General features: G+C 41.1%; 1 protein-coding gene across 1 annotated transcript; it reads right to left on the bottom strand.

The window, feature by feature from the left end:
* Window positions 1–2,611: 2,611 nt before the first annotated feature.
* Window positions 2,612–5,204, bottom strand: LOC138872760 (uncharacterized). The gene is made up of 4 exons (XM_070151179.1): window positions 5,049–5,204; window positions 3,190–3,348; window positions 2,728–3,042; window positions 2,612–2,668 (listed from the first exon to the last, which is right to left on the bottom strand). The coding sequence occupies exons 1-4, from the start codon at window positions 5,202–5,204 to the stop codon at window positions 2,612–2,614; spliced, it is 687 nt and encodes a 228-aa protein (XP_070007280.1).
* Between the last annotated feature and the right edge of the window lie 9,249 nt (window positions 5,205–14,453).

Here is a 14,453-nt window from a genome sequence, read left to right as displayed (position 1 = left end):
CCAAGTCAACTAGGCATGAACTAATGTTTGCAATCATTAATTCTACAATTAAAAGCAAGAACAAGGCTAAATAATAAACACCCAACCATAAACAATTCATAAATCAAACACCCATTAGGATTACATAATAGAGTTGGATCACAACCCTAGTTAAAAATCTAGCTACTCATAATGGTTATAGAAGAAAAGATGATAAAACTCATATTGAAAGATTAAATGATAAAAATTCAATGTTAAATCACCAAAGTAAGCTAAAGTTGCCTAAAATAGTACGGAAAACATCTACATGAGTTCCAATATTCAAAACTTGACCTAAATTCGTGAAACTAATCTATTTATACAAAGCTCGAAATTTCAGACAAAAATTCCCTTTCGCAGGTTCTGCGGCCGCACAATTCCATGTGCGGTCCGTACTTTTCTTCAATCTTGATAGGAGCTGGATCTAAAGTCGCACAATTCTGGAATGCGGTCGCATCTCTTATATTCTGCGGTCCGCACAAATCTTGGTACGACCGCACAGAGCCCTTCTGCGGATCGCACAATTCTGAGTGCAGCCGCGTGGCTGTCTTGTGCGTCAACACAATAATTGTGCAGTCCGCATTTCCTTTAGGCCTGAAATGTTAACTCTCTGAACTTCTGCTTTTGGTTAGCTTCTGTGACCGCACAATAATTGTGCAGCCCGCACTTTGCACTAGCACTCTGATGGATTTCCTTCGCATTCTCGGCCGCATATAGAAATCTTCGGTCCACACTTGAGCCTTTTTGCCTGATTTTTGTCCTTGAGTTTAGATCACTCCTTCTTTAGTTTTATTTCATCTTTGTGGATCATTTCCCAAACTCCTGCAATTAAGCATATTATATCGGTTTTTGGGAATACAATTAAACACTTTTGGACTAAAACAAAAGTAAAAAAGCGCTAATAATTAGTCAAAATTCCCAGTTATCAACTCCCCCAAACTTAAGCTTTTGCTTGTCCTCAAGCCATTAAAGTAATTCCCACCTCCACAAGTTAAGAGCTATTCCAGCTAATCTAAGGTGCATCAATCACACATCAATTGGGACCAACAATTACCCACAACACTTATAAATTATCAACAAGACAATGATTTGAATTGTAAGAACCAAAAGTTCTAATGTGACACTTGAGCATCAAGAGTTGACTTTATTCATCAACAAGGCTCGCTCTTTCATGTAGGTCATTGTGGATCCCAAACTCCTCCTCCTCTACTCCCCGTTAGCATATCTCACTTAAGAATATAGCACTCAATTCAAGGAATTTGTGAAAAGTTTGCTCATCTCTCGCAAAAGAATATCACAAGCACGGCTCTAAGTACCATATGCTTGTCCCTCATATAAATCACCAATAATGTATGTACACTCGTCTTGAAATCACGTTGGGATTAATTTGGCCTTTTCCCCCTTTTTACTTTTCTCTTCTTTTTTTTTTAAAAGAAAAAATTGGGTAAAAATTCCAGCTAAGATTACTTGGTCTAAGTTGACACATGTCATCATCTCATTAACTTAGTTGCCATATCACCCGCTTTGAGTTTCATGCATTTGGTGGTTATTAGTATTGCGTTCAATCGACACATTTTGCACATACATCAACGGATTATTTGATATTATTAATCGCTTGCTTGGTATTATTTTTCAATCTCGGTATAACTAATACGCGTATTAGTTATACACCCTATTTAGCATTATCCTATGTATAACTAATACATAGCAAACCATGGCATTAGTAACACAATGACTTAATACAAGGATAAACATGTATACACCCATATGCAATGCATGTTATTTTTGGAACACCAAATCAAGCAGTGTATAAGAAATAATTACAGCATTACAAATACACCATACTTAATATTATTCTTATACACCCTACCAAATGCCCTCAATTGTCTAATAGGTCACACCCTTTAGTTAAGGTGTCTAAATGAAAATAATGGCCAAAAAGAAACCTATGAATGATATATTTGTTATTACACATAAATTTTTCTACTTTTAAATATAATATTTTTAAAAGATCTATCACAATTTGTGGTTTATGGTTGATTCTTTAACAACTCAAACCAAATTGAATTAATTGCAAAAATCATAGACTCAAAATTAAAAAAAATTGTGAGCAGTAGAACATGAGTTGTAATTTGTAACTTTGAACTAATTAATGATTGTGAACAGCGTGTGCTGCTGCTGCTATGGTCAATATATAAATGTCTAAAATTTTACCTTAATGAAAGTTCTTTCCTTATTTCATTATGTAACGTAATTATTATATATTCTTTTTTTTATATATTTAAAATATTTTTTTAGCAAACAGGAAATATATATATTAATAACTAAAGAGCGTTCAGTACATGATTATCATAAGATGTGTCACGAAGGACACATTGGTTCCCTAAGCTTGCCAACACTTGGCAAGCTTCAAAAGATAGTAATTTTTCATCAGTAGTAAGTTCAAGTCTTTCCCTATCCACAAAATATATTACATCACTTGGAGGTCTAACAAATTTTTTTTTATTGCTACCCTGATCATTATTTCTTCCAGCTGCTCCAAAAACTTGACTTCCCACATTCAGGCACTTTTTTTGCTAGTTGATGAGCTGTCTTATTCCCCTGCCTGAAGGTGTGCTGGAGGATAACCTTCTGTTGGTGCATTAACCACCTGCAATCATTCACAACCTCATTAAATAAATTATTACCTTTATGTATTGTCTGGGTTACCTCTGTGCAACCTGTCTTTATTTCAAGTGGGAATAGATTCCAATCCATTGCTGTTCTGAGACCTTCTCTTAGGGATTTCAATTCTGCTGCTAGGGAACCATTTACATGAGCCGATTTTGTAAAAGCAACCACCCAATTACCATTGGCATTCCTGAAAATACCACCCAATCCACAACTTTGGTTATAGTTATTGAAATTGGCATCAACGTTTAGTTTAAACCAACCCTTTTGAGGTTTATGCCAATTGATTTTAATGAGCAATTTTGGAGGGTTTATAGAGAGTTTTTCCGTGAGTAATTTGAATTCTATATCCCTCTGCATAATAAGAGAATCATTGATAGGGTTAGTAGTGTTATTATGGTTATTATTATTTCTATTTATCCAAATGTGCCAAATGATAAAGAAAAAATAAGAGTTCCAGTTTAAGTATGTGTTATTAAAAGGATAGTTAAGGTCTCTTACTTGGATAAGCCAGTGGTTACCATTTAAACTATTGTGGTTTTGCCATCGAAGGCAAGCCCAGAACTTTTTGACGGCTTTGCATTCTAGGAAAATATGTTTTATGGATTCTTCATTAGGACATTTACAGATGGGACAGTAAAGGTCAATGTTTAGCTCAATCTGTGAAAGGTATTTTCTGTAGGGGATTCGATCATAAAGACATTGCCTTAAAAAATATATTATTTTATTGGGGCAGTCTAGTTTCCAAATCCAATCAAATTCTAAGTCAGTGTTTTTTGGTGTTTCTAGAAGAGTATAACAAGACCTAGTAGTAAACACACCCTTTTTGCTGAGAGACCAAATAGGTAAATCATTAGAGGGTCTCTTGAGACGAATTTTGATCTTTGTGATATTAGCTAATAGTCCCAGAGGAAGAGGAAAGGATAGGACATCCAAGTTCCAATTGCAACCATCGAAGATATTTCTAATTTTTGTCATAGTATCCCTAGTGGAGGGTGGTCCTATCATACTTTGTCTTAGGTTACTAAATTTAGGGATCTAATTTGTTTCCCATATGTTAAGATTGGAGTGAAGGTGGGGGGACCATATTATACCCTTAGAGCAAATTTTCCAACCTTTGCAAATACTTTTCCAAATGAAGGAACACCTATTCATTATGGTACTAGTACAATAGTATAAAATGATAAGTTTGGCCCAAGGGATTGTGGAATTTGTAAGAAGTCTCCAACTTAGGCTAGCTAAGGTGCACAGATTTTTATTCAAAGCATTATGAATACCTAAGCCACCATTAGGTTTAGGCTGGCAAAGGGTAGACCAGTTGACTAAGTGAATTTTCCTTTTTTCTATTGAGCTACCCCATATAAAGTGTAAGGCCCCGTGAAATTCCTAATAAAAAAAACCCGAATCCCGTGGTGTTTGCGCTAAATATTTGGCGACATTATTTGTATGGGGTCCATGTAGATGTATTTACGGATCATAAGAGCCTTCAATATATTTCCAAGCAGAAAGAGTTGAATCTGAGGCAAAGAAGATGGCTAGAGTTACTCAAGGACCATGACATCGACATTCTCTGTCACCCGGGAAAGGCAACTATTGTGGCAGATGCACTTAGTCAAAAATCTATGGGAAGTTTGGCTCATTTGGGGGCCTATCAGAGGGCGTTAGCCAGGGAGGTCTACCAGTTGGCCAGTTTGGGAGTTCGCCTTACGGAGTCTAGTGAATGATGGGTAATTATACAGAATAGAACGGAATCATCACTTGTAGTAGAAGTGAAGGAAAAACAATTCAACGATCCATTGTTAGCACAACTGAAAGAGGGGATTCACAAACACAAGATCACAGCTTTTTCCTTTGGCATAAATGATGGTACTCTACGGTACCAAGACCGCCTATGTGTTCTTGATATCGACGGTCTTCGAGAAAGAATCATGGCAGAAGCTCACACATCTAGGTATTCCGTGCACCCAGGCTTTACGAAAATGTATCATGATCTTAAGGAAATTTATTGGTGGAACAACATGAAGAGGGATGTGGCAGATTTTGTGGCAAAATATCCTAATTGTCAACAAGTGAAGGTCGAACATCAAAGGCCCGGTGGATTGACTCAAAGCATAGAAATTCCAATGTGGAAATGGGAAGTGATTAATATGGATTTTGTGGTAGGGTTGTCGCGCACTCCGCGCAAGTTCGACTCAATTTTAGTGAACCTGGATCGACTCACGAAATCAGCGCACTTCTTGCTAGTTAAATCTACCGACACAGCGAAACAGTATGCTCAGTTATATATCAAGGAAATAGTCAGGTTACATGGCACTCCAGTCTCCATCATTTCAGATTGAGGGGCTCCGTTCACAACCAACCTTTGGAAGACGTTTCAGCAAGGTTTGGCTACGTAGGCAAATCTTAGCACAACTTTTCATCCACAAATCGATGGACAAGCAGAGCGGACTACTCAGACGCTTGAAGACATGTTGCGTGCTTGTACTATTGATTTCAAGGGTAGTTGGGATGACCATTTGCCGCTCATAGAATTTGCTTACAACAACAGCTTCCACGCTAGTATCCAGATGGCACCATTCGAAGCATTGTATGGTATGAGATGTAGGTCTCCCATCGGATGGTTCGAGGTTGGAGAAGCGAAATTGATAGGGCCGGACCTTGTGCATTAGGCCATGGAGAAAGTCAAGCTTATTAAGGAAAGGTTGAAAACTGCTCAAAGTCGCCAAAAATCCTATTCGAACGTGCGTCGCAGAGATTTGGAGTTCAGAGAAGACGATTGGGTATTCTTGAAAGTTTCCCCTATGAAGGGTATCATGCAATTTGGAAAGAAGGGAAAGTTAAGCCCGAGGTATGTCGGACCATACAGAATCATTCAGAGAATTGGTCAAGTGGCATATAAGCTCGAGCTGCCACCTGAGATATCATTGGTACACCCGGTTTTTCATGTGTCTGTGTTGAGAAAGGTAGTGGGAGATCCTTCCACTATTGTGCCAGTCGAGACTATTAAAGTTAATAAAGGGCTATCGTATGAAGAAGTTCCAGTTGCCATTCTTGATAGACATGTCCAAAAATTGAGAAATAAGGAAATTGCATCCGTGAAAGTATTATGGCGGAACCAGCAAGTTGAGGAAGCTACTTGGGAAGCCGAGGAGGAAATGAAAAAGAAGTATCCACACTTGTTTGAATAGTCCTGTAATAGCTGTTATGCATTTAGCTCCTACGAACCCGTTTCTGTTGGCTTGATACTATGTAAAACCGTTCCCTTTCTGGTAACATGATTGCCTATATGGCCATGGTTGATGTTGTACAAGTTGTACTATGTTTATGAATATGTTTATGCTGTTAGGGTATGTTTCTGGGGCTCTCTGACAGGTGGATAAGGCCTAGATACAAAGGAAACTCTGGCAAAATTTTCGGAAATTTAGGGAGTTAACTAAATTTGGGAACTGTCAACATGTTTCAGGTTGTAAAGAGAAGAAGATTGCACTAAGACTATTAATAAGTGAACCTTGATTCTCATTCGAGGATGAATGATCTTAAGTGGGGGAGGATGTAAGGCCCCGTGAAATTCCTACTCAAAAAAAAATTCGAATCCTGTGGCGCTAAGTTAGGAGCATGTGTTAGAAATTCATAAAAGGCTCGGACCCTTTGGATTGAATAGTGCATTAAAATGTCAAGAATCAGAGTTTTCCAGAAAAGTGCAGAAATGCGGTCCAGAATGCGGTCGCAAACCAGGTATGCGAACCGCATATCTTCCACAAAGCTAGTCAGCATGTTGGTTAAATTGATGTCAACTATGCGGTCAATAATGCGATCGCTTAATCAAAATGCGGACCGCATAGTCGTCGCATAATTTCCTTGGGATTTTGTGAATGTCAATTCAGCGGTACACTTTGCGTCGCATAACGTGAATGCGGACCGCATTTTCGCCGCAAACTTAGCCAGAGTGTCCAGTTTCTGGGGAGCATTTTGCGATCCATTTTGCATACCACATGTTGATTTTGCGACAAATGCGATCGCATATTTGACTCGGGGCTCCAATTTTCTAAGTTTTAAACCCGAACCCCTATCGATATATTCAGTGTTATAGCTCATTTGAGTATTATTTTGAGCATTTCTAGAGTGAGAGAGAGGGTTTTTAGAGAGGGAAAGTTCTCCCCATCAAATTACTCCATAAAATCTTGCTAAATCCTTGAAGATAATCAAGTGAAGGCCCCTAGATCTTCATCCCAAGAGGTAAGACTTCATCACCTCAGCTTTTATTTCTATTCACAGCTATAAGAGGTCATTAGTGAGGTGATTCATGGGTATAAAAATGGATTCCTTTCATGCACATCAAACCTTAGGGTATTGGGGGATAATGAACTAAAGATAAAGCAATTGGGGTATAAAATGATAGAAATTTCTCCCAAAAGGGACCTAAGATCATACTGCACCTTTAGTGTTTGATAATATGCTTGAACCAAACTAGAATCTCAATCTCGTCTCTAATTCTCGATTTAATTTGTAATTCTTACACAATAGATCGAAGTGCTAAGAGTTACAGAATTTTGTAAAGAGTAAGGAAAGCTTTATTGAGGAATGTATGGCTAAACCCCCTTTTATTAGAAATTGAACTCCGTTGGCATTTACGGAAGTGTGGTAAGAGTTAAATTGGTTAGTGTATTGATTGTTATTATGCATTAATTGATTTGCAATTATCTACACATATACGTGAAAGATGTGCCTCAATGTGAGTAATGTACCATTCTTGCTAATTAGAGAAGTATGAAGAATACAATTATGTGTTGAAATGCTTAGGCTGTAAGCCAAGATTGAAACGGAGAATTATTCATGCTAGCTATGTGCTCACTTACCTGTGATTGCAACTTGAATTATTTTTGTATATGCCTATGATCACAACTTGCAAGATGAATATTGAAAATGGAAAACGATATCATAATGGTGGCCCTGAGTGCCAAGGAATTGATATGATATATGTGAAATAAATATTTAGATATGTTGACTAATGAGAAAGGGATAATGCCTAGGCAAGGCGACCTAGCCGAGCGGGTCGTGATCAGACACCATGCCGCACACATTGTGGTAATATGCTCATATTGAATTCTGGATAAGGGAAATAAAATAGTGATTGAGATATATGCCTCCAATGAGGTGACCTAGCCGGTCAGGTCGTGATCGGACTCCGCTCAAGATAGCGATGGTATTGAGAACATTGATGAACATATGAAAGAAATGCCCCAAACTAAGTTTTGGAAATTATATGAAAGATTATATGAATTTCATCTTTGATTTACTCATGAGATTTACTTGTACTTGCTTGATAGTTCTTTCTAGTAAAATGGTGTTTAGTTATACATACCAATACAATTCAAATGTATTGACGTCCCTTTTGCCGGGGGCGCTACATTCTTTTAAATGAATGTAGGTGGCTCCATAGCAAACAGTGTCGATCGCACGTAGTGGATTACTTTCTCCTCAACGCCTTGGTGAGCCCCTTATCCTTCAAGGGGGTTGTGTTGTATATCTTCTTATTTTGGACTTTCACTTTTGAGGTATAGCCGGGGCCTTGTTGCCGTTGTTGTTATCACTGTCTTTTATATCCTTAGAGGTTCCATAGACGTTTGTGTGGGTTATGTATGGGTATTGGGTAGGTCAATGGACCATGTTGTAAGCTTGTACTCATGTTTTCTTCTAAACTGTAACTTGTATGGAATCTTGGAACTTAATCACGATTTAATGTTGTGATATAAAATGAACTAAGATGTTGAATGTACTACCTTTCCTAGTTTAAACAAAGGTAAGCATGACTTCCTTATTCCTATCGAGTTAGGTAGGTAGTGGTTGACCAGGCTTGCTCAGTTGGGTTCACTCGATTAAGCGCCGGTCGCGCCTCCTGAAGTTGGGGCGTGACAAACTTGGTATCAGAGCCTAAGGTTTTAAAGTGTCCTAGGATGTATCAGAGCCGTGTCTGGTAGAGTCCTTCTTATCGATGTGTTGTCTACCACATCTATAAGTTGGAGGCTATTTGGACATTTAGGAATAACACCCTTCTTTGATATTCTGGATCACTACGGTGAAACTGTTTCCTTCCTAATCAGTGCATTGTTCTATCTTTTAGTAAATGTCACCTAAGAAGAAAGCAAGAACTGGCCAAGAAGCCAATGCCACCCTAGGAGTGGTTGATGGTTCGCTACTTGATGTTGCGGGCGAGGGTAGTCGCCCTGCTATTACTCTATCAGATCCTTCTATTCCAGAGCAGACTACCCCAGTTCCTACACCTACGAAGGGTACCACTATCCCTCCCGTTGATACTTCTGTCCCGCCTCCAACCCTAGCTTCCGGGTCAGCATCTGAATAGCTTCGTAGGTGTAGTATCTGCTCAGGCCACAAAGAGTCGTAAATTGAAGAACAGAATGGAGAGAGAGGGTAACAACAAGGTCCGGTCTACGGGAAACATAAGAGAGTCACTAGGTGGGGGAAGGTCAGTTTTCAGGGGAAGATCATCAAGGCCTTCCCAGTCTATTGCCTAGTCTTCAGCCAGTGCACTGCCATCAGGGCCTAGCCAGCAGCAATGGAGTCATTTCAGGCCTGGGCAGGGCAACAGGGGATCCCATCAGTGGGGTCGGTCAGGAGAGAGGTTCCAGCAGTAGCAGAGGTCCCCGTGCCCTAAGTGCGGGAAGATGCACTCGGGAATTTGCTATATGGAGTTACCTATATGTTATGGATGTGGGATGAGAGGTCATATTTAGAGACATTGTCGTGTATCCCTCCAGGGAGCGGGTAGGGGCATAGCTCAGCCCTCCAGTCCAACAGCTACTATATCTTCGGCCCTATCCAGCTCGAGGTACCCCAGCACCTGCAGGGCGGGGTGCAGCTAGGGATAGTGCGCAGAGTTCAGGAGGACCCAGCTGGTTCTATGCTATGAGTGTTTGCCAGACTACAAAGGCTTCTCCAGATGTTGTTATAGGTAATCTGACTGTCCAATCTCATGATGTGTATGCACTTATTGATCCCGGTTCCACCTTATCCTATGTTACCCCATTTGTTGCTATGGAATTCGGGATAAGACCAGAACAGCTTCATGAACCATTTTCAGTATCTACTCTGGTTGGTGAGTCAATTTTGGCTGCTCGAGTCCATAGGAGTTGCATTGTCACGGTACGGGGTAGGGATACCACGGCCGATCTTGTTGAGTTAGAGATGGTCGACTTTGATGTAATAATGGGAATGGATTGGCTTTATTCATGCTTTGCCAAACTTGATTGTCGGACTAGAACTATTAGGCTTGAATCTATCGCATTCTTGGGTCATGTTGTTTCCAGGGAAGGAATTATGGTTGATCCTCAGAAGGTTGCAGCAGTGAAGAATTGGCCTAGACCTACCACTCCAACCGAGATCCGTAGTTTCTTGGGTTTAGCTTGGTATTACAGGAGGTTTGTGGAAGGGGTTTCTACTCTTGCCTTTCCATTGACTAAATTGACACAGAAAGTAATTAAATTCCAATGGTCCGATGCTTGTGAAAAGAGTTTCCAAGAATTGAAATCAAGATTGACAACAACACCGGTATTAGCCTTGCCAGAGGGTACAGAGGAATTTGTGGTGTATTGCGATGCTTCGAGAGTCGAGCTTGGGTGTGTGTTTATGCAACATGGCAAAGTTATAGCCTACACTTCTAGGCAACTCAAGAATCATGAGAAGAACTATCCAACCCATGACTTAGAGTTGGCAGCAGTGGTGTTTGCGCTAAAGATTTGGCGACATTATTTGTATAGGGTCCATGTGGATGTATTTACAGATCATAAGAGCCTTCAATATATTTTCAAGCAGAAAGAGTTGAATCTGAGGCAAAGAAGATGGCTAGAGTTACTCAAGGACCATGACATCGACATTCTCTGTCACCCGGGAAAGGCAAATATCGTGGCAGATGCACTTAGTCAAAAATCTATGGGAAGTTTGGCTCATTTGGGGGCCTATCAGAGGTCGTTAGCCAGGGAGGTCTACTAGTTGACCAGTTTGGGAGTTCGCCTTATAGAGTCTAGTGAAGGATGAGTAATTATACAGAATAGAGCGGAATCATCACTTGTAGTAGAAGTGAAGGAAAAACAATTCAATGATCCATTGTTAGCACAACTGAAAGAGGGGATTCACAAACACAAGATCACAGCTTTTTCCTTTGGCATAAATGATGGTACCCTACGGTACCAAGACCGCCTATGTGTTCCTGATATCGACGGTCTTCGAGAAAGAATCATGGCAGAAGCTCACACATCTAGGTATTCCGTGCACCCAGGCTCTACGAAAATGTATCATGATCTTAAGGAAATTTATTGGTGGAACAACATGAAGAGGGATGTGGCGGATTTTGTGGCAAAATGTCTGAATTGTCAACAAGTGAAGGCCTAACATAAAAGGCCCGTTGGATTGACTCAAAGCATAGAAATTTCAATGTGGAAATGGGAAATGATTAATATGGATTTTGTGGTAGGGTTGTCGCGCACTCCGTGCAAGTTCGACTCAATTTCAGTGATCGTGGATCGACTCACGAAATCAGCGCACTTTTTGCCAGTTAAATCTACCGACACAGCGGAACAGTATGCTCAGTTATATATCAAGGAAATAGTCCGGTTACATGGCACTCCAGTCTCCATCATTTCAGATCGAGGGGCTCAGTTCACAGCCAACTTTTGGAAGAAGTTTCAGAAAGGTTTGGGTACGCAGGTAAATCTTAGCACAACTTTTCATCCACAAACCGATGGACAAGCAGAGTGGACTATTCAGACGCTTAAAGACATGTTACGTGCTTGTACTATTGATTTCAAGGGTAGTTGGGACGACCATTTCCGCTCATAGAATTTGCTTACAACAACAACTTCCACGCTAGTATCCAGATGGCACCATTCGAAGTATTGTATGGTGGGAGATGTAGGTCTCCCATCGGATGGTTCGAGGTTGGAGAAGCAGAATTGATAGGGTCGGACCTTATGCATCAGGCCATGGAGAAAGTCAAAAACTGAAATGCTTTGATAAATTTTTATAATTGTTTTGAACATTGGAGATCTTATTTCAATATTAAAAATGTGGAAAGAAAGTCAATTAGCGAAAAAAAAATAAAGATAATGCATGGTGCTTTGTTCGGCCCTGCTACCCCGAAGCTTTCCAGGCCCTGGTGGTTCTGATGGACCAATTGTTGAGGTGTACTCCTTGGCTCACAGCTTGTATAGAAGGGCTTTCCTCCCCCTCCTCCTCGAAAATGACGCAATAGTCCATATTATCATCTTCCAAAAACAAATTCCTCATCGCCGTCAATGCTTCCTCTTCTCCTGAACCATATATGACATTGGCGAGCTGGAAAGTCTGTTCCAAGCGAGGTATTGGATGCTCCAGTGGGTAGTAGGGACTGCGCCATGGTGGAGACCAGTGGTTGAATTCCTCCCAAGTGTATTCATATCCCAAACCGAAAGTGGTACCATGTTTCTTCAACTTGATAGGCTTAGTGATTCCTTGGAGATTCTTGCCAAGTCCCTTGCCAGGTTCGTATCCACACCAATTCAGTATACTTTCAATTTTGCTATCCAACCATTTGTCCTTGTCCACGGCGTTGACTCGCTCAATATGATGGTAGGTTTCTCCACCTATCTTCCTTCTTCCTCCGATTGCTGGGATGGTCTGGCGACTGTATATGGGATTGCTACCGTCACCGTGAATAATTACCTCTTGGTGATTCCACTCGAATTTCACTACTTGATGTAGGGTTGATGCTACAGCCCCAACGACATGGATCCAGGGCCGTCCCAATAGCAAGTTGTAAGATGTTGGGACGTCTATCACTTGAAAATCAACGTCGAACCAAGTCAGTCCCATTTGCAGACACAAACTGATTTCCCCAATAGTGGACCTTTAGGATCCATCGAAAGCTTTAACATTGATGGCTCCATCCTTGATCTCATGCAGGCTCTTTTCCAATGTTCTGAGAGTCACCAAGGGACAAATATTGAGGCTAGACCCTCCGTCAATCAGGATTCTGGTGATGAAATGATCTTCACACTGCATAGTGATGTGCAAGGCCTTGTTGTGGCTTAGCCATTCAGGTGGCAGTTCATCTTCGTGGAAAGTGATTTTGTGACTCTCCAATACTTGCCCCACCATTTTTGCCATTTCTCCTCCAGTTATGTTGCTGGGTACATATGCCTCGCTCAGCACCTTCAATAAGGCATTCTTATGTGCGTCAGAGCTTTGTAGCAGAGCTAAGATAGAGATCTGGTCTGCGTTTTGTTCAACTGATTAATGACTGAATACTCTTTGGCATGTATCTTCCTCCAGAGATCATCAGGCCTAGTTTTAGTGACGGTTGGTCATCTAGAGGCCTACTTACTGAACTCGGTTAGGTGTTCTGGGGTATAAACCTTGCCGGTTCTTGTCATACCATGTGTTGCAATTGCTACTCCTGATTTGGTTTTCCTTTTCCTTCTCGCCTCGGCGGTGTAATCCCATGGTATGGCCTTTGGGTGGAACGGTGTTATGGCTGTCATAGCCACCGGTATGGGTACCTTTGCCTTGGATGGTAACGCAGCTACTTCGAATGGTACAGGTGTCTTTGGAGACCCAAACTCGGCATCAATAGGTCCTGGCGTCTTTGCAGAAGAAGGTGCTTCGAACTCAAGTGGTATGGACATGTCTACTTCAGTGTTTTCAGAAGGCTGGATCTGGACCGCAATTGGATTAAGTGTGACTGTTGGTTTCTTTGGCTCGTCACCTTCAGCGATCAATTTGATCGACCTCTATCTCAATCATGTGAACGCCCCCACCCTTGTGGTCAGGCAGAGGGTTGTTGCGGACATTCGGAGCTGGCTCCTTTGCTATGATGATCTTGTTGTCAATCAAAGCTTGGATCTTATCCTTCAGAGAGTGGCACTCATCAATGGTATGCCCCTTCATGCTGGAATGGTATGCACAAGTTTTGTTTGGGTTGACCCATTGGGAGGGGTTTTCGGGATTTACGGCAGGGATGAGGGTGATGTAACCAGCAACTTTGAGGTATACTGTTTGGGGGGTCTGCGATGGAAGTTTGGTCGGGGTCTAGGAAAGTTTTGGCGGGTGGGAGGTGATTAAGTATTGTAGTTTTGGTAGACATGTACGGGTTGAGAATATTTGGGTGAAGTGGGCTGATATGTGGGAGGCGAAGGCGATTGGTAACTAGGTGGTGGAGCTTGGTGGGAGGGTAGGGGTGCTTGGTAATTTGGGGTAGATGGATATGTGAGTGGAGGTATTGGGTAGGTTTGGTATCCAATTGGGGATTTTGTTTTTTGTGCAACCATCACGGCACTCACGTCCCTTTTCTTGGACGTTCCACCAGATTGTAGAGCCTTATTTGTGGCCTGCAAAGCTTCAAAGTTAGTGACCATACCACTTTTGATACCTTCCTCGATCCTTTCCCCTAGCTTGATGATGTTGGAAAATTTCTCTCTTTCAATCAGCATTAACCTTTCATAGTACTATGGGTCTTGAGCTCGGACAAAAAACTTATTCATTTGTTCTTCTTCTAAAGCCGGTCTGACCTTAGTAGCTTCTGATCTCCAACGAGTAGCATACTCGCGGAATGTCTCCGAGAGTTGATGTACCAAGACAAAGCATCTCCTTTCAGACTTCTCATAAAGAGTTTCATGCGAATCTTTTCATCCTTTCCTACTCCAACCAGCTTGTCGCAGTACGTCCTCAAATGGACTCTGGGATCCCCTGTGCCATCAAACATCTCGAACTTGGGA

Source organism: Nicotiana sylvestris, chromosome 7 (assembly GCF_000393655.2).
Source record: "Nicotiana sylvestris chromosome 7, ASM39365v2, whole genome shotgun sequence".
Taxonomy (NCBI): Eukaryota; Viridiplantae; Streptophyta; class Magnoliopsida; order Solanales; family Solanaceae; genus Nicotiana; species Nicotiana sylvestris.
This window is presented reverse-complemented; position numbering and strand designations above follow the sequence as displayed.

What these genes read in the sequence shown, in the direction of transcription:
- LOC138872760 (XM_070151179.1), bottom strand. Translation starts at nt 5,204, where the DNA reads ATGGTCATCCCAACTACCCTTGAAATCAATAGTACAAGCACGCAACAT. An exon ending in TGCTGAAACGTCTTCCAAAG is followed by an intron (nt 3,349 to 5,048) that starts GTTGGTTGTGAA and finishes TACCTTTCACAG; the next exon opens with ATTGAGCTAAACATTGACCT. An exon ending in TAAAGACAGGTTGCACAGAG is followed by an intron (nt 2,669 to 2,727) that starts GTAACCCAGACA and finishes GAATGATTGCAG; the next exon opens with GTGGTTAATGCACCAACAGA.